The sequence below is a fragment of the Typopeltis vanoorti genome, chromosome 5 (assembly GCF_054136105.1).
Source record: "Typopeltis vanoorti isolate ZY-2024b chromosome 5, IOZ_Tvanoo_1.0, whole genome shotgun sequence".
NCBI lineage: Eukaryota > Metazoa > Arthropoda > Arachnida > Uropygi > Thelyphonidae > Typopeltis > Typopeltis vanoorti.
This window is the reverse complement of record NC_143553.1, coordinates 46,137,303-46,158,528: the sequence shown is the minus strand read 5'-3', so window position 1 is coordinate 46,158,528 and position 21,226 is coordinate 46,137,303. Positions and strand designations below refer to the sequence as shown.

Genomic DNA, 21,226 nt, shown 5'->3' with positions numbered 1-21,226 from the left:
ATAAAAGAATGGAAAGGATGAAATTGGTAGAGATGGATAGACAGACAAAGGTTAAGGTGATGGGTAAGGTTAAGAAAATAATAATAGGCGATTCAATGATTCGTAAAATATATACTGGAGATGTCTTTAAAGAATGTTGGCCGGGAGGTAAGGTAGAGTGTGTAACTAGAGCTGTAAAGAGAGGTAATAATGTAGATGAAATGATTTTAATGGTTGGGACAAATGATTTGGGAAACACCATAAATCGTGTGGCACGTGATTTAAGGGAGATGTTAGAGATTGCTAGATTTAAGAGTAAGAGTGTTAGAATTGTCAGTGTGTTGCCCAGATATGATAGTTATGAAATGAGAAGAAGGGCATTGATGATGAATGAAATGTTAGCCACGATGTGTAGGAAAAGAGGGGTGGGATATGTGGATATATGGGAGGAGTTTTATGGAAGAAAAGAATTACATGCCGAAGATGGTCTGCATTTGAATAAGTACGGGAGTAAGCTTTTACAGAAGTTACTGTTTAACGAACATATGGGAGTTTTGGACCAGGGAAACGAGAGTTATTAGATGGGGGAGGGTGTGATGATGGTTGTCGGAAATAGTACTAAGGTCAATAATAACTGTGATATGGGGAATCATTGTGCTCATAATTTTAACGGGATTCAGAGTGGGCTAATTCACACACCGTATGATTATCAGGGGAAAGGAGTATTGCAGTTTATGTATACTAATGCCCGAAGTATTTGGAATAAGTGTGATGAATTTTTGTCATTACTTAGTTCTTGTTAAAAAAAAAAAACGTTTAATTTTCTTGACCATAAAGCTCTGGAATGATATTTATGGGATTATATTGATCAAGTGCATATAATAAACAACCAAACGAAACCAAATCAAAAAATTTAACTATCTTTTATACAAAACGTTTAAAGTGAAAACCTTCTCTACCAGACAACAAAGTTATTTTTAATTTATCGGATCACGTATTAACAAAACCAGAGATCAATATACTTAAAAAAGGTTTCAATTTTGCGATAACACCTGATCATGTCCCTAAAGTGGATATCATTTGTAATATAGAAAAGGCAGTCTCGTCGTTACCGGAACCCATAGCTGATGATATTAGATTAAAAGATAGTATCATCCTCTCATCTTCCAGAATGCCTAACAAAAACATCACTACTCTGGAAAAAAGAACATTGTATAGTTTGAAGAAAAAGAAACACATTATCATATTGAAGGCAGATAAGGGAAATTCCACAGTGATTTTAAACACCAGTGATTACGAAGATAAGATTAACAGCTTACTAGTAAATACATCAATCTACGGTGTCCTAGTCGCAGATCCAACACTAAAAAATCACAATGACACCAACTATTTAATATGTCACATTGGTGAACTGGTCTATAGATTTAAAACAAAGATTGAAATCCATGCATCCACTAACACCAAGACTATATGGTGCTCCTAAAGTACACAAAAATGGAATACCACTATGCCCGATTGTAGATGGAATCAATTCGCCCACTTATCTGTTATCTAAACACCTGGCAGGCCTCCTCAAACCACACATCCATAATTTGGATACTTATATATGAAATTTGCAACATTTTGTAGAGAAACTGAACAACATCTCAATCTTCAATACGGATCTACTTGCCAGTCTGGATATTACATCTCTATTCACTAACATCCCTGTGGAGGAAGTCATCAACATTTTGGGAAGTTTGCTCCCGCAAGACATTACTTCTCTGTTCCGTCATTGTTTAACATCAAACTTTTTCATATGGAATAAAACCATATATCAGCAATTGACTGGCCTTGCAATGGGTAGCCCCCCCCCCCTCTCCATCTTGTGCTGATCTCTTCATGGAAGATTTTGAAAGTAAAATCTTATCTCAAACAGATCCTAAACCCACAGTATGGTGGAGATACGTGGACGATATCTTTATTGTTTGGAACCACACAAAAAAAGACCTGTTAGACTTTCTTAACAAGATCAACTCTTTACACCACACAATCAAATTCACTCTAGAACCTGAAAAAGATAACCAATTATCATTTCTGGACACTTTAATTAAGAAGCTCATGAATGGTGGCATCAACCTCTCGGTTTACCACAAACCTACTAATACAGGACGTTATTTACATTTCACTTCCTCCCACTCAGAAACTTAGTATTGTACACATGCTGAAGAACCGTGCCTCTCTCCTTACAACAGATCAACAAGACCTCCAGGAAGAACTATCCCTGATATCTACCAACCTTACCATGAATGGATTTCCTCGAAGACTTGTCCACAAGATACTTTTCTCTGAACCCTGATAAAGACAACGAGATGACATACGTTATATTTCTACCATCATCATTCCATACTTAGGGACAGTTTCGAATAAGATTGCAAGACTCCTTAAAAGGATTGCAAGACCACATAAAATAAGAGTGGCCTTTAAACCTACAGAAATGATTAGGCAATTCTTAAGATCTCCAAAAGATAGCCATCTTGAATTACATCGGCCAAACTTCAAGGAGCCTTGAAATTAGGCAAAAAGAACATGTAGGTGATGTCAAGAATAACAGAGAAGAAAAATCAGGGTTAGCTTTTCATTTCTCAAGAACGAACCATATCATAGAGTGGGATAGAAGCACAATTCCTTACATAGAGGAGGAGGATTTCTGCTCCTGAATTTTTAAAGAGGCCACAGCAGTTGCCTGCTATATACAAAACCTTAACAGGAACTAAGGACTAATCTTGCCCGTGATCTGGAAGACCCTTATTAGATCTCTCAACTCACCAGAACTGAATTACAGTGCCAACTATAGAACGTTTCTAAACAACAATAAGTGAGATCATGCACGCTCTATGCATGTATTGTATGCACTCTGTTCTTTGTCTAATATAATTGGAATCGGTTGATTATAGTTTGTAACAGTTTTTTACTTTTTAGTGCCTTACATCAGTTATGTACCCTGAAGATGCCAACAGCCTTAGTTGGTGAAACTAGTTGGTATAACATAGTTGTTTATTATATGCACTTGATCAATATAATCCCATGAAAAGTCATTCCATTACTTAGTTCTACTTGGCCAAAAATTATAGGAATTAGTGAGACTTGGTTAACTAAGAATGATTTAGTCATAGGGATTGAATGTAAGGGATATAATATCTTCAGAAAGGATAGAGAGAACAGAATGGGGAGAAGAGTTTTATTAATGATAGAGAAGTGTTAAAGCTAAAAATGATAGAAGTGCCCTGAAGATGACAGGCATGTAGAGGGTAGTTCATTTGAGGCTGTTTGGTGTGAGATAGAAATCAACAGGATGAAATATGTAATTGGTTGCTGCTATAATCCAAGGGGTATAAGGGAGAATGTAGATGGTATGCACTGGCAAATTAGTAAGATGAGCAGAGAATGTGTAATTATTATGGGCGATTTTAACTATGGGGACATAGATTGGGAGAAGGAATGGTCTCAAGGAACAAAGGAATTGGAGTTTATACAAATGTTAAGAGATAACTACCTGAGACAGCATGTAATGGAAGGGACAAGAGATTTGAGTGTGTTAGATCTGGTCATAGCATCGGAGAACATATCAGTAAGTAATTTAGATACACTGTCTCCACTTGGGGAAAGTGATCATGTGGTCTTGACTTGGGAGATTGTATTACGTGCTGAATATTCTGTTAAGAAGGGTCATATGTGGAATTACAAGGCTGGTGATTATGACAAGCTGAGAAGTCAGCTTTCAAAAGTGCTATGGCATGAGAATTTTAAGGTGAGAGATGTTGATGGTGCATGGGAGATTATCAAGGAGTATTTAATGAAAGCTGTATCTGACTGTATTCCCAGAGTCAGGAGGAAGAATCAGGTAGGAGTAAGATGGATGAATAATATTATTAAGCAAGAGTTGCAGATAAAGAGAAAGTTGTGGTATAAGTATACAGAAAAAGGTGATGAGCATTCCCATGAGCAGTAAGATACAGGCAAGAAGGGTAATCTACGTAGTAAGGAAGGCCAAAGCTAATTATGAGAGGAAGCTAGCTGATGAGTCCAAAACAAATCGTAAAGAGTTCTTTCACTGTGTGGCAAGTAAAAGGAGGAATAATTTTGGAAGGATGACTTTACAAAATGTTGAGGGTAAGGAAATTACAGAAACTAATCAAATAGTTGAGTTGCTTAGTGATCATTTTGCAACAGTGTACCATCTGGATTGTGATACTGCAGTGCCGGATGTATCACTGACTGATGAGTCTAGTGATAGAAGAATTTGAGGTGCTTAGTATATTACAGAACCTTAATGCTAACACTGCCATTGGGTTAGATGGCATATTGGCCCATGTTTTAAGGGAATGTGCAAGAGAATTAGCACCTCCTCTAACCTGGCTGTTTAATTTAAGCCTCAGTTCTAGTAAAGTCCCAACTGAGTGGAAAGAGGGGAAAATTATTCCACTACATAAGAACTGAGGTAGCAAATTATAGACCAATCAGTATATCAGGAGTAGTGGTTAAGGTTCTGGAGAAATTGATAAAAATTAGAATTCAGGACTGGGTGGACAGCAATATGATACTTTATAAGGGGCAACATGGTTTTGTGAAGGGTAGATCTTGCCTTAGCAATATGCTCACTTTCTATAATGAAGTAACAATGGAGTTGGATAAAGGAAATCCTTTTTCAGTGATCTTCATGGACTTTGCAAAGGCATTTGACAAGATTCCACATGGAACTCTGTTGCATAAATTGGAGCATATGAGTATGGATCCGAGACTAGTGATTTGGATTAGAGGGTGGGTAATGGATAGATATCAAAGAGTGGTTTATGGTGGAGCGGAGTCCAGTAGACGGCAGGTGACTAGTGGTGTGCCTCAGTGCTTGGTCCTCTGTTATTTAATTTGTACATCAATGATATTGGGAATAGTTTGAAAGGAGATATCCACTTGTTTGCTGATGATGCAAAACTGGGAAGAGTGATGGTTGATTCAGATGATGTGGATATCTTATAGGATGACTTAAATAGGCTGGTGGTTTGGGCTAAACTAAATGGCTGCCAGTTTAATGTGGCCAAGTGTAAGGTGATGCACTTCGGAAGGATGAGATCACATGCTGTTTACTATATTGATGGAACTGAACTGCAGGAGGTTGATGAGGTTAGGGACTTGGGAGTTATTGTGGACAGAGAACTTAAGTTTCAAGGGCATATTGCAAAGGTTGCCAAAACTTCACATCAGATTACATGGTTATTGAGGAACACACTGACAAGCAGGGATAAGGAAGGATTGTCCCACTTTATAAAGCATTAATAAGACCTCATTTGGACTATTGTGCACAGATCTGGTCACCTGGATTTCTTGGTGATGTGGAAATGGTGGAGAGGATTCAGAGGCAGGTTACGAAAATTGTTGCAGGCCTGTGGGATGTCTCCTACGAGGATAGATTGAAGGTCTGTGGGCTTCAAAAACTAGTTGATAGACGTATGAGAGGAGATATGATAGAGGCATATAAATTATTAAAAGAGTTTTATAGGATTGATACTGATAACCTTTTTAAGACCAGTGAAGGAAGGGAGAGAACGAGGGGTCATCCCTGGAGATTGTGTAAGAATGTGGTTAACAAGGGTGATAGGACAAGATTTTTTGCTTGGAGGGTTGTAAATGGGTGGAATGCATTGTCAGAGGTGGTTGTGAATGCTTCATCTGTGAATGAGTTTAAGGGGAAGTATGACAGGTATTGTGTGAATAACAGTTAGTATGTCAATGTTGGGTCTCCTGCGATGAGTCTTTTGACTCCATGGAGGCACCTTACATAATAATAATAATATAACAAAACTTATCTTTCAATCCAAATGTACAAAACCTTATACTCTGTGAACTGTCATTTCTTATCATTTTCCCATAGGATCACAGTCTATTCAGTTGCAAAGCTATTTAATTGCTACTGCAATTAAATAACTGTGCAAAGTCAGTTGCAAATGCTATGTCTGTTCCAACTCAATATTGTCAGTTATAAATGAGGAAATCTCCTCCTTTAAATCATCCCAAATATCAGTTATGAAATAGTTAAACCACAATGGTTAGGTAGATCTATGGCATAGTAATCTGCATTCTCCTAGATTGCTCCACCATATACTATTTTCCAATGTCTGTCCATCGGCCATCCTTTTATTCAAGCCATATAATATTCCATCCCTGATTTGCTTTTAATCAATTTATTTTTTATGTGAATTTCACCCAATAAAGGGTGGGATGTGGCAGGGTAAAAATCATCTACCACCCAAATACCTTCATAAACATTTATATCATGTGGGATTTGAACCCACAGCCAACTGGCTGGAAAGCAGAGCATGTACACTATCCATTCAGCCAAATGATCAGACAGAAAGTTCTTTTAAGAAATATCTAGGCCAACATGAACAGTGTTTCATGTGGTATCTTGTCAAATGACTGTCATTTGACAGGACTTTAACATTTCAGGAAGCTAGCAACACCACACAATTATTTCCTTTACCCAAACTCAACCAGCACTTCACTATAAAAATCAAGTATATCTTTTTATATATACATTCCTATCCACCAATTCCAGAACTTAAGCCTTAACTTCTCTAAGATTTTAATTTATGTCTTGAATCCTCCCTTAAACAATGGAAATGTATTTTCCATCCAATGGCAGTGGGGATCTGTAAGTAGAAAACTTCAATATTATATGAAAAATATAAAAAATAACAATGGCCAATGCATATTTTATCTTTTATCAAAGGTTACAGCATTTTAATATGTTAGGAAAACATTGTGTAAACTTCATAAAATGGGCTCAAGATGCATGAAGTGGCTGCCACCATGGATGAGATAAGGCTTAAATAGAGGTCTAGAGAATGGAATAGTGATTTATCAAACCACCCAATGAGCAGGATGGAGTCTTGTGTTTGGAGATGGCCTTCATCTACCACCTAAGGGCGACAGGAAAATATCAGTATAATGAAAATGAAACACTAATAATCAATTTCTAAATGTTAATCAACTTTTCCATCCCAAGATGCACTTGCCATCTTAAGTAATAAGCAATGATCAGTAGAAGAAGACTGTGTATTCTGAACACAAAACAAATTTCTCTTAAGCATAGTGTTTCCTGTTTCAGCTCCACAACTTTCTATCTTCCTGGATCTTTTCTTGCCTTTAGTTTGTACAGAAGCGATTCTTCAGGAAAGTTTCAATCAATATACATTCAATATATGTTGTGACTGTCTTTTTTCAAATTTCATCCATTAATCTTTCATTCATCAGTCATTCCAAATTTAATCAATTTCTGTCAATTAACTTCCCTTAACGATGTTAAAGATCTCAGAGGCCCGGACTTTTGCTTCTTTCTTCTATCTTCCCATTCACAGTTAGGATTTCTATAACTTTAATATTTCTCTGAATTATACCTTACAAAGATGCCAATCACTGGATTTAACATTTAGAACACCTGGGATAAAATACCTGTTCTATGTATATATTTTAAAAAGACCATGATATATTATGTATACTTACCCTATGAACCATTTACTGGAATAAAATTTCATATATTATGAAATTTTAACTGATGTAAAAGAATGACTGGTTTTGTAAATCATCATTTTTCTAGGTATTATTTCTGGGAAAATTCCCATGTTACTCCTCTAAAATAAACTATTATTTTAATGGCTAATATAGCCTACTTTCGTTTAGGAGTACCCCTCCTCCTTTTTTTTTATTTACAATGTCATTGGCTCTTTACCCAAAACTTAGGGCATTACTGAAGTGTTCTAAAACTAATATATGAAGGAAGGAAAGGAAGAAAACATATAGGAGGAAAATTTGGACATACCATTTTGGATGTTGTTTTCTGTCTCCTTATCCCGGCGATGTGCCTTCATCTGCTGTTAAGCTGTTAAAGGGGGGGGGGGGAAGTAAAGTTGGGAAAGTGGGGGAATTATTTGAAAAAAAAACCGTTTTTTTTTATATGTATAATATTGTTATTATTAAGGGTGGGGAGAGCGTTTGGGGGGGGGGGAAGAGACAGATCTGAGGAGAGAAAATATTTTTTGGGGGAAGAGGAGGGATTTAAGGGAAAAAGTCAAGGGTGGGAGTAACAGGTGTGAACCATTTCGACAGGCGTCGTCTTCGGAACTCATGGAGAAAGTGGAGGCTATGTCATGTCGGCTAGGTGTTTCTGTCTTTGGTGTTGTCTCTCCAACCAATACGAGACAACAACAGAAGTATACCAAAGACAGAAACACCTAGCCGACATGACATAGCCTCCACTTCTCCCATGAGTTCTGAAGACAATGCCTGTCGAAATGGCTCACACCCCATTACTTCCACCCCTGACTTTTTTCCCTTTAAATCCCTCCTCTTCCCCAAAAAAAATAATTTCTATCCTCAGATCCTTCTCTCATCCCATCCCCACAAATGCTCTCTACCCACCCTTAATAATAACAATATTATACATATAAAAAAACCTGGGTTTTTTCCAAATAATTCCCCCACATTACTTTACCCTCACTTCCCCCCCCTCCTTTAACAGCTTAACAGCAGATGAAGGCACATCGCCAGGATAAGAAGACAGAAAAGACAAAAAAGAGCCAATGGCATTGTTAAAAAAAAAAAAAAAAAAAAAAAAAAAAAAAAAAAGGGCACTCCTAAACGAAAGTAGGCTATATTAGCCATTAAAATAATATTTCATTTTTCTTTTTTGTAAAATAAACTGAATGTATGCAAACAAACAATACTGTAGTAATATTTATCAATTTTTCAGATGTTTCATTATATCATTAGCAACATAATTATAAATATGACTTATTGATCATATGAAATAAACTTATGAAAAACTTCAAAATATACATAAAATTAATTTACAGTTGTTCACAGAATTAACTGTTTTCAACCTATTAGATTGGGTCAGATAGAAATTTGAGTAAATTAAATAATGATCAATATTGTTACACAACATAAATTACTAATATTTTTATGCTGAAACGTACCAGTAAGGAGTTCCTATGAAAGAATCTCTCTTCTGTAATGTTGATTTATTTTTTGCTGATACTCCAAAATCAGCTAAAATAAAAAAGACATTATAATTTAAAATATGCTTTATCTTAAAAAAACAAGAACAATTGACACAGATAAATAAATTCACATTCAAAAAGTTTGTATTTTCACCCTAGTGCTGCAACAGGTGCATTTATAAAACATATTATTTTAGAGTGCGACTATTTCTTAAAATATTTAGCCATAACTATGTTTTCCTGGACATGTTAGTGTAACATTATTCAAGTGTATAAAATTTTTATACATTTATAAAAATGTTAAAATCACATTACATGAAATAATTGATGTATGAAAAGCAATTCCCTAAAAATTATGTTGGTCAAACTTTGTGTGTGTGGTGTGTGCATGCAGATGCATTTTCCTCTCAATAGTAACCCTACCAGGAAGTAATTTATTCCCTACATGCACCATTGCATACAATGCATATATTACATGTAGCTTCCAAATACTGATTACCATTTATATTTAGTATCAATATTCATATTTACATTTATATTTTTATATCTATATGTACGTATTCTGACATTTACATCCTTATTTATATTTATATTTTTATATTGAAAGTTTATTTTTCACTTGGTTAGAGTATAATAAATTTAGTTTAATCCTTTATCCAAGTGTGAGCAAACAAAGTTTGCGCTTGAAAGTATCTTCAGGACTGGGGTAAGGTGGTACAACACCAGGGCACTCCTTGCAAAGGTGGAGCAAGCTACCAACACTCCTACCTCAATATCTCCCATAATGCAAAACACATCTCCTTGCGGATATGTCTAATGTTATGCATTAAGGGAAGGGCCACAACCCAGACTAGTTTTGACCTTTATTGAGATAGGAGTGTTGATAGCTTGCTCCACCTTTACAAGGAGTGCCCTGGTGTTGTACCACCTTACCCCAGTCCTGAAGATACTTTCAGGCACAAACTTTGTTTGCTCACACTTGGATAAAGGATTAAACTAAATTTATTATACTCTAAACAAGTGAAAAATAAACTTTCAACATCTTTCTCTAAATCCAGAGTAATTTATTAAAAAAGGGTGGCACACCATTTGGCAACTCCTATAGGTAGAGATGACCTGCTAATGCTTCTGCCTGGTATCTCCACTTGGGCCTGGCTCCCACCGAAGAGACCTCAATAAAGGTTGAAACTAGTCTGGGTGGCCCTTCCCTTAATACATAACATTAGACATATCCGCAAGGAGATGTGTTTTACATTATGGGAGATACTGAGATAGGAGTGTTGGTAGCTTGCTCCACCTTTGCAAGGAGTGACCTGGTGTTGTACCACCTTACCCCAGTCCTGAAGATACTTTCAGGCGCAAACTTTGTTTGCTCACACTTGGATAAAGGATTAAACTAAATTTATTATATATTTTTATATATACATATATTTACACTATATAATTCACACAATATCAGTAATTTATGTTACATTACAACAACTGGAAGTTGATCTTATTGGAAAATTAATTCATTCTGAGTAATACTTTGGGATAAGTCTCTGTTTTGACACTGGCCACTTGTCTCCAGAAGTGATGACGTGCTGTATTAGGGGCATAAGGATCTAGTCCAGTAGCTGACAGTCATAAAGTATGTGATCGACAGTCTGTTGAAGGTGCAGACAACAAATGTATGATGGGGATTCCAGGATATGGACTCTGTGTAGGTAGTGTCTTAATTCTTCATGTTCCATTAGTAGCATGGTTAAACCTGGAGAGATGGCATGTTTTTTCAGCCAGAGTCTGTTTCTGATACTTGTCAAGAATTCTTCTGTTGTTGATCCTTTTTTTTTTTTTTTTCCATTCTTCACCCTATAAGTTTAGGCTTATTCCTTCTGCAGGTGTTTTTATAGCAGATTTCAAGTACTTTTGGTAACTTGTTTCTAGCCATTCATTTATAGCTGCTTCTTTAGCCAGCTGATCCATTCTCTCATTTCTTGCTACTCCAGTATGTGCCTTCACCCAGCAGAACATGATTTCTCATCCCTCTAGAGCATAGGTTCCCAAACTTTTTTGGCCCACTGCTCACTTTGCAAGACGTAAATTTTTTAACGTCCCCCATTATAACAGTTTTTCGCATTCAAGCCATTTGATATTTTTGACGTAAATAGCAACTAATTTTTAAAAATAACAATTTTTAAAAAGAAGTGGCCAATATGTGCTTCATCTTGAACACAGTTATTGCTATACTGATTTTGGTGAAACATAGCCCATATGTAAAAATTGTAAAATGTATGCTTGAATAACATTATGCACAGTTTCATATAATGGTTTAAATATGAAAATGAATGTGGAATACAATTAAGAGATTGCATTGCATTAGTAAGAATCTTACTGTAATAATTAAAACACCATTAAATATATTACAAAATTTTTATTTCTAACTTATAAAGTAAAAATACAAAGCAAAAATAATAAATTAATGTGAAGTTTCATACAGTGGTTTAAATATGAAAATTTGGAAATACATATTAAGAGACTGCATTACAATAGTAAGAATGTTATTGTAATAATTAAAACACCATCAAATGCATTAGATGGTTTATTTCGAACCTACAAAGTAAAAATACAAAGAAAAAATAGCAAATTAATGTGAAGGATGAGCCTTGCATTTTTAAAAGTTTGTTAATATCAAGTTCAACTTTCGTTAAAAACAGTCATAAATCACCACGCTGAGTTATATGCAATCGGTTCCTTTTCTTAGATAGTAAACTCACTACAGCACTAAACCCATGCTCAGCCAAATAAGATGGAAATGCAATTAAAAATTTCTGCACTATTTCCCATAATCCAGGGTACAGTGTCTGTATTGATTTTTGAAGCCAGAACTCTTGGTATCCAGTTTTGAATTTTATTTTTAGTTCTTCATTTGTTGTGATTTCTATGAGTTCCACTTCTAAATTTGATGATCCTGCTGTGCTTACATGTGAGAAAGGATCTAGAACCCAATTTGGTATATTCATGTTTAGAATATCCTTGAATCACTCATTGAAATCAGCATGGAGAACCTCCAACTGTTGGCAGTATGTAAGTAAATCTTCCTTTTTGAGAGAAACTGCTGATAAATTTGAAAAGTGGCTATATTCCCCTCGGCCCATATTCCGCTTGAACAGAAGAAGTTTCCCTACAAAAGCGACAATAACGTTTTTTTGTTTTAATTCAATTCAATTCATTACCTTGTAGTTGTAGATTGACTTAATTAAATATTTTATAGAGGTCTGTCAAATAAGCGATGTCATTTTTGGATGTAATCAGGTTAGCCCGCAATCCGTCACCTGTTTTCTAGGAACTCTAGTACTGAATCAAACAAATTGTAAAATCGATTCAGACAAATACCTTTTGAAAGCCAACGAACTTCCGTGTGAAGCAGCAAATGATTGAAATCTTCATCGTTTTCACTACAAAGTTGGCTAAACAATCTGTCACTCAATGAATTGCTTCTAATCTTGTTGACTACTCGATTAACGTAATGGAGCGATGTGAAATAATTGAAATAGAAAATTGATAAAAAAATTGATCGTGTAAGACGGGGATAAGATGAATTAAAATGCAATATTTAAATTTTACATGATTGTCTAATCGCAAAATCACAAAAATAATTAATTTTTAAATATATTATTAATTTCTTCTATAAAGAGCCCCCGACCCCTAGACCACCCTCAAATGCTTCTGATCCCACTATAGCCCCCTAGAAGGCTTCAGCACCCACTTGGGGGGGGGGGGATGGTACCGCCCACTTTGGGAACCTATACTGTAGAGCAGTGGTTCTCAAAAGGTGTGCCCTAGAAGATTTCCAGGTGCACCCTGTGGTATTTCAGAGAAATATGTGTCCAGATATAAAAATAAATATGGTTACTCTATTATACCTTTTCATTACGGATATACCACTCTTTTCATATCATTATTATGTTAATTAACAGCAGTTTTCTTGCAAAGAAAACAAGAATATGGTTTATTCTTGTTGTGTATATTACTTATTTTAAAAATGTTGGAAGTGGATGTTATGTGCATATTACTTATTTTCAGATAAATACACCCAAATAAAATGGATAGATTTCTCAAAAAGAAGTGTGACATTGAAGAATCAGATTCTGGAAGTGAGCAAAAGTTAAGTGCAAGTAAGAAAGCAAAATCGTGGCCTATTTGCAAATATAATGAAAGTTATTTAAGCTTTGGTTTCACTTGGACCGGAAGTGAAGATCATCCTTTGCTGCTATGTTTAGTATGTGGATGTAGAATGCCAAATGAAACATTGCTTCCTAGTAAACTGAGTAAACATATTAAAACTATACACTCTAATTTACAAGATAAATCTAAGTTTTTTCAAGAGATTGTCTGAACAGCAAACAAAAGCGGCAAATTCTTTTAAAAGTATAATGACTGTTTCTGATAAAGCTCAAATCGCTTCTTATCAAGTCTCAGAACTGATAGCAAAAAATATGAAAGATCATACTTTAGGTGAGTCACTTATTTTGCCTGCATGGAAAAAAATGGTCATGACAATGCTAGGAAATGAAGCAGCAATGAAAATAAGCAAGATTCCTCTGTCCAACATACAGTTCACAGGCGTATTATAGAAATGTCTTCTGATATCGAGAAAAATGTATGCAGTAATAAACTTCAGTATTCAAATTTTGCATTGCAAGTTGATGAGTCAACAGACATTACCAACAAGGCGCAACTCTTAGCATTCGTCCGTTTTATTAATGAAGATCAAATAGTAAATCAGTTTCTTTTTTGCAAAGAATTAAGTGTGTCTACAAAAGGTGAGGACGTTTTTAACATTTTGAATAGCTATCTTGATAAATGGCAGTTAACATGGAAGTCGTGTGTAGACATTTGTACAGATAGAGCCCCTTGCATGGTAGGCTGTGTTAAGGGCCTTACATCTTTTGTAAAAAAAACAAAATGACAATGTTATCATAACTCACTGCTTTCTTCATAGGGAGGCCTTGATGGCAAAAACATTGGGAGAAAAATTAAGAGAAGTTTTAGATCAAGTTGTTCAGATGGTAAACTTTATTAAAACAAGACCTGTCAAATTGCGTTTATTCGAAAAGCTTTGTATCAATATGGATTCACAACACAGACAGCTGCTTTTACACACTGAGGTGAGGTGGTTGTCAAAGGGGAAAGTACTTACCCGTGTACATGAGCTATGACAAGAACTTCTTGCGTTTTTTGAAGAGATGAAACAATTACATTTTTGTAACCTCCTTCGGTGCAAATTTTGGATTGCCAGGTTACAGTATTTGGCCGATATATTTCAGCAGCTCAATATTTTGAATACTAGCATGCAAAAGAAAGAAGAAAATATTCTCACATCCACTGACAAAATTTCAGAGAAATCTACAGATTTGCAAAAGAAAAGCTGTTGAAGGTAATTTGGAAATGTTTCTATTGGTAAGTAACACTTGCATAAATGAAACACTTCCAATAATAGTTGAACATTTAACAAGTTTAGAAGAAAAATTGAGTTCTTATTTTCCATCACTTAACACTGAACAATATGATTGGATTAGAAACCCATTTATGGAAACTTCAAGTGATTTTGGTTTAACATTAACAGAAGAAGAAGAACTGGCAGCTATATCCACTGATCGTGGATTGATGATTAAACATAAGGAATTGTCTCTTGACGCCTTTTGGATTTCTATAAAAGAAGAATATGTGTCAATATCTAAAAAAGCTAACATTTTACTACAATTTTCAACATCATATTTATGTGAATTAGGATTTTCTACCCTCACCACAATTAAGTGTAAAAAAAGAGAAACTCTTCAATGTATTGATGAGGAAATGAGAGTTTGCCTTTCAAATATATGCCCAAACATTGAAGCAATCGCTAAGACACATCAGGCTCATGTTTCTCATAAACACAAGAATCAATAAACTTAATGAATGTTTCATTTTATTTTTTTTTATCACATTATTTTTTTTCTGGAATATTTGACTTAATTATTATAACATATTTCTCAGAAATTTGTATATAGTGCGCCTACAATTATTTGTAGAATTTTAAATGCGCCCCGACTTCAAAACGTTTGAGAACCACTGCTCTAGAGTGACATTCCATACCAGATTTCTTGTCTATTCTATTAACACTATACGGTTGTTCTGGTTTTTTATGCCATCTATAGTGCTTCTACTGTCACTGTAAATTGTTGCTGTCTTTTGATGAGAGGTGTTGAGTTCTAATTCCCAGAGATATGTAAGTGAATGAAGCATAGCAAGTTGTTCTGCTTCATTGTTGGAACAGAGGGGATGCAGTCTAGAGCAGCATTCTTGTATAATGGACGGTCCATAACATGCAATGAAAGAACAACCAACGTTCCCTTCGGTTCTGCTTCCATCAGTGTATATATGAAATTCATCACTTTCAGAGCTTTCCTTCTCCTTAATATGTTTTCTTTGCTGGGTGAGGCCACCTACTGCAGTGAAGTGGACGTTTGTAGCAATTTGGATCAATGTTGGAATTTGTTATATCTTCCGGAAGTAACTTCATATATAAGAGAGAATTCTTGCATTTTCAACAAATCTGCGTTATAGCCCAGCAATAATACAAGCTGCCTCGAAAGATATTGTCCTGTATCCTTTAATTATTCACATGGCTAAGCTGTTGAACTCTGTTTAACTTTTGTCAGTTTTGCTTTGATTTTATTGCCTTTTCCAGGCAGGTGCAACATAAGATATCAACAGTAGTATAGCTCTGGTATATATTGTTTCTAGTGCTTGCTGGCCTAACCCCCACTTTATCCTTGCTTACTTAGCTAGAGGGTTTGCTATTTGTAAGCTTTTTTCAGCTATATATGAGATGTGCTTGTTGAAGGTAAATTTTTCATCTATTGTTACTCCTTAGTAGTTTAGCTCACTGGCTACCTTGAAAGTGGTAGCCAAAATGTGGAAAGGATAGGAAGACTATTACTGATTGTTTTGATTTTTTACATGAGATGTGGAGCACTTTAGACTTGGTGCTATTGAAGGTAACTTTCTTCTCATGTGCCCATTTTGCAATTTAAAGAGTTCTTCATTTGCTGTTACTTCTAAATGTAAGCCATCGCATCCCTGAATCATTATCATCGCACCATCAGCAAAAGCTATGACTTTTGTTCCAGTAGTGAAAAGAAGTCTTGAGCGTGAGTTGTACCGGATGTTCCAAAAACCTGGTCCACAGCAGAAACCTTCGGACAGCCTCATTTGACTTCTTTCGTTACAGCTGTTGTTTTTAATGTCATGGTTGCTCTTCTGTCTGTAAAATAATTTTGTAAGATAGAGTAGGTTTTCTGGATATTTGAAAGCTAAACACTGTGTAAAACTAGCTAAACAAAAGTCATGGGAGGACTTTGGCAAGAATATAGAAAATAAATATCAAGAAGGTGGCAAAATATTCTGGAGGTCGTTGAAGAAGCTTAAGAATGGAGGAAAGAGTGCTGTAAAAGGAATTAGAGATGATAAAGGTGACATGAAAACGGGAGAAAAAGATATCCTTGAAGTATGGAGTAATTACTTTGAAAAATTGCTAAATGAAACAAGCAGTGATGACAGCACAGTGGTAAAAAAACACGGCCCAGGCATGCAGTCAGGAATACACATCCATAGATTAAGTAGAAAAAGCCATCAAAGGCTTGAAATGTGGAAAGGCAGCAGGAGTGGATGATATTCGACCAGAATTGCTGAAGTATGGTGGTATAAAAGTCTTACAGTGCATAGTTCTGCATAGTTCAGAAGACCTGGACAGAGGGACGAATTCCCGATGACTGGAGTAGAGCTCTCATAGTACCCATATATAAAAAGGAAAATAAAACTGAATGTGAGAATTACAGAGGTATTTCCCTAATGAGTGTTCCTGGCAAGATCTATGCAAGTATACTTGAGAAACGGTTAAGAAGAATTGTGGAAGAAAAGCTTGGTGAAGAACAAGCTGGATTCAGGCCAAATAGAGGCTGTCAGGATCAGATCTTCACTTAACGACAAATAGTCGAGAAATCATGGGAATATAACAAAGAGCTGTATTTAAGTTTTATTGATCTGGAAAAGGCATATGACAAGGTGCCAAGAGAGAAGCTATTCAATACGCTACAGTTATATGGTGTCGACGGGGCATTACATCGAGCAATACTTAGTCTTTATTTGAGTTGTAAGTCAGCAGTTAGAATTGAAGGAAGTACAGGAAGATGGTTTATTAATGTTAAATCTGGTGTGAGACAAGGATGTACATTATCCCCTCTGTTATTCATTATCTATATGGATCACATTATGAAGGAAAGTGGTATTAAACATGATATCAAATTTGGAGATGTTAATCTCAGCTCTTTGCTTTATGCGGATGATGTTATACTTCTAAATAAATCTGCTACAAGTCTGCAAGATTCTCTGACTAAATTGAATAACTGTTGTAATAGATATGGTATGAAGGTCAGGATTAAAAAGACAAAGACAATGAAAATAGGCAGAATCGTTGAAAATGTCAACTGTGTTGTGAATGGAGAACCTGTGGAACAAGTAAAACATTTCAGCTACTTAGGCACGATTTTTAGTGAAGATGGTAAATTATATATAAAAATAGACAACAGAATCAGCAAAGCTGGTATGGTGGGAAGTCGATTGAATAAATTCATATGGAATAAGAGAGAAATTAGTCAGAACACTAAATTAGCTGTATACAATGAGCTGAGATTAACATCTCCAAATTTGATATCATGTTTAATACCACTTTCCTTCATAATGTGATCCATATAGATAATGAATAACAGAGGGGATAATGTACATCCTTGTCTCACACCAGATTTAACATTAAACCATCTTCCTGTACTTCCTTCAATTCTAACAGTGTTCAAACCAGTTTTAACTTATGGATCTTAGAGCTGTGTCAGAAGTAAAACACTAGACCAAAGACTAGAGACTGCAGATATGAGAGTCCTGAGAAAGATTATAGGCATGAACAGATGGCATCAATGGCAATATCATATTAAAAACGAGGATATTAGGAAAGAACTTGATATTGTCAGCATCCAGCAATGCGTTAGCAGAGCTATGGTCAGGTGATATGGTCACTTAAACAGAATGGGCGAAAAAAGATTAGCAAAACAAGTGTTTTCTGCCAGGTTGGCAGCAAAACGAAACCAAAGGAAGACCAAGATATAGGTTAATTGATACGGTATAAAGTGCCTTAGATCAGTGCTTCCCAAACTTCTAGATGTCAGGGCCCTCTTTGCAAAAATTAAAATATTTCACGGCCCCCCTCGAAAAAAAATAGCAATAGAGAGATATATTATTATAATATTTATTGTATTTATATTCAACACAAAACATACATAGCGAATATCGCAAAAATCAAATGCATATATTACATTTTTTGCCTCTTACTGTTTGGTTCTGAAGACGATGCGGGCTGTTCTGGTAAAATATGAAATACTGTCTTTTTTTTTTTTTTTTTTTGAGTCTGTTTCTGATTGTTCGCGGGAATTTTTTTTTGTTTTTTTTATCAGCCACTTATCCATCTCAGGGTTAAATTTTTTAACGATCAAATAATATCACCACTTACCGATACTGGCACACCACAGACTGATAACATGAAATTAGTGAATATTACCTGAATAAGGGAATCACCGGACCAGGATATTTTTCTCTTTTGTGACTTTTCTCCCTTTACGGTAATTAAGCCTAACTCGAAACAGACAGCAAAGGTAGGTTATTAAAACGTGCATATGATTGGTGCGGTATTAACAAAAGATCGCGTAACCGAAAGATAAAAGCATAGCTGACAATTGAGTTGAAATGCTAACTCTCTTCAACCGAATTCCATATGTGAAACTGCCATAACATTCATTATATATATATATTACTTAGTTTTAACACTTTTACGAATTTTAACACGTTCGGTTGAATTTTATTGCTGCCTTGGGAAATTAAACTCGCACACATATAATTAATAACAATAGTTTTTAGTTAGATACTGTGTTTGCCCATGCAACATATGGTTTTGTTTCAGTCTATATATACAGCATAGTTTCTGTATGAGGGGACATGTGATTCATTAATTAGTGTGTTTTTATCCCAGTTGTCTCTAATTGCACTATTTGTTGAGAAATATATTACACAGTCTCCTCATACCTTATTCACTGGCATAAGAAAAGTACTTGTTTTTATTGCCTCTGCAGGGAGGGCATGTTGTTTACCACTGCAAGCGAGTTACTATCTCCCCACATGAACTTGTTTAAGCTTTTTTTTTTCATGTGTGTGAAGTATATGCGAAACTTTTATTGGTAACAGAAAACTAGCTCGGATGACAGTGATAATATAAAACGAATTTTGATATGTATATAAAGTCAATATCAACAGTCCCTGATTACGAACGCGTGATCAAAGGGACAGGAAGATTTGGAGCTTCCCTGGAGAGCATTCGAAGTAAATATAATTAACCACTGATTTGAAATTAAACATATGAATAAGCAATATTTACTAATATTCATTAAGTGCCGAAATAAGGTGTAAGCAAAGTTTGTAAACCAACACCAATGTGTGAATTTTTCCATTAAAATATAAAAAATAGCAAAAAAGAAATAATAAAAGTTAAATACGTTTGTTTTAAAATAAAAAAATCTACTTAGTCTTAAAACATTTTAAATTTGTTTTCATTATTTCATGGTCCCCCTCAACAAAACCTACAGCCCCCAAGGGGGCCGCGGCTCCCAGTTTGGGAAGCGCTGCCTTAGATAATAGATCTGATAATGTTGGAGTCTTGACAAGTAACAGACTGATTTGGAGGAAAATTGTGGATAGGAAGTTAGTAATGATGTAATTTTTTTCATGTAGTACTATCATATCCTGTACACCCTTTGAGGGTACATGGCAGGAATTTGATGATGATGAAATCTCTTAATTGATTAATTATGGCTGGCCACCATGCAGCATCGAAGGCTCCTTGTGCATCGAGTGAGACCAGTAGTACATGTTTTTTTTTTTGTTGTTTTTTTTTTGCTGTAGACTGTCTTCTGTGAACTCCTTAACCACCATAATTGTGTGTATTATAACAGAAGGGATGCAGTCTAGAGCAACACTCAATCAAAGACTCTTGATTGAGGTCTAAATGCATATTGATTGCTGCTTAATAGGTCTCTTGAGTAGACAAAGTGCATTATCTGGTTTATTAGAAGTTGTTCTAGTACCTTACCAGCAACATTTATGAGACTGATCAGCCTATATTTGCTAATTTCATCAGTTGCTTCTTTTCCTAGTTTGATTATGGGTATAATTTTAGAGTGCTTCCATAATAAAGGAAATCCCTCTTTTTAGGCATTCGTTGTAAACTGTTATGAATTCAGGGAATTCGACAAACGCTCTTAGGAGTATATCGTTGATTATTCTGTCCTCTCCAGGAATTTTTCTTAGATCCATTGATCTTAATATCAACTCTATTTCATTAGTTGTAAATAAATTGTTGTTAGGAATGTCTATGTCTGTTTCCATTCATTGTCTGTAAGTTTTGTGTATTTCTTCATCTGTTGATTCTTTGTCATCAGGAATAAACTTCTTTATCATAATAGCTGCAGTTTATTATTTGATTATTATTATTATTATTATTATTTGATACCTCCAGAGAGTCCAAGGGCTCATCTAGGGAGGGCACTGCTCTACAACTCATTTCCACAATGCAATAACCAACTAACCGCAACTACACCAATGCCGTCTACTGCCAACCACCACTGATGTTTCCACAGACAATCACAAACATCCATGCCCATGGCGGGATTCGAACACACAGCCTTTTGGCTGGTGAGCGGATACGCTATCCACTCGGCCAATCAGTAGGAGCCATCTGTTTTCTTAATAGTTGATAATATAGGTGTTGCCTTATTCTTGCTTTCTGCTAATTTATATATACAGTTCCAAGGATTCGATATGGTTGAAATAGTACAGAATTTTTCCATGATTCTGTTTTTGCATTTGTAATTTTGAATCGATAGCTCTATTTGGCTTTATAGTAGTTCTGTCTTCTACTCTGTTTTAAATCTTGATTATTGTAGAGTCTTTGATATAGTCATCTGAGTGCACTTTGTTTTCTTAGGACTGTTAGTTTGTCATTCCACCAAGGAACTGATTTTCTTCCACCAATGTTTAGCTTCTTGGTTGTTCTGAGTTTTTGGTTGCTGGATTTTTTCAGACCTGATGAA

At 35.4% G+C, this 21,226-nt stretch overlaps 1 protein-coding gene across 1 annotated transcript in view; it reads right to left on the bottom strand.

Moving 5' to 3' along the window:
• Positions 1–21,226, bottom strand: part of LOC150106355 (serine/threonine-protein kinase 10-like) — a 413,234-nt gene that overhangs the window by 331,045 nt on the left and 60,963 nt on the right. The window contains exon 4 of the mRNA XM_090393096.1: positions 8,991–9,063. Coding sequence (XP_090249222.1) covers positions 8,991–9,063 — 73 coding nt within the window. The remainder of the gene's footprint in view (positions 1–8,990; positions 9,064–21,226) is intronic.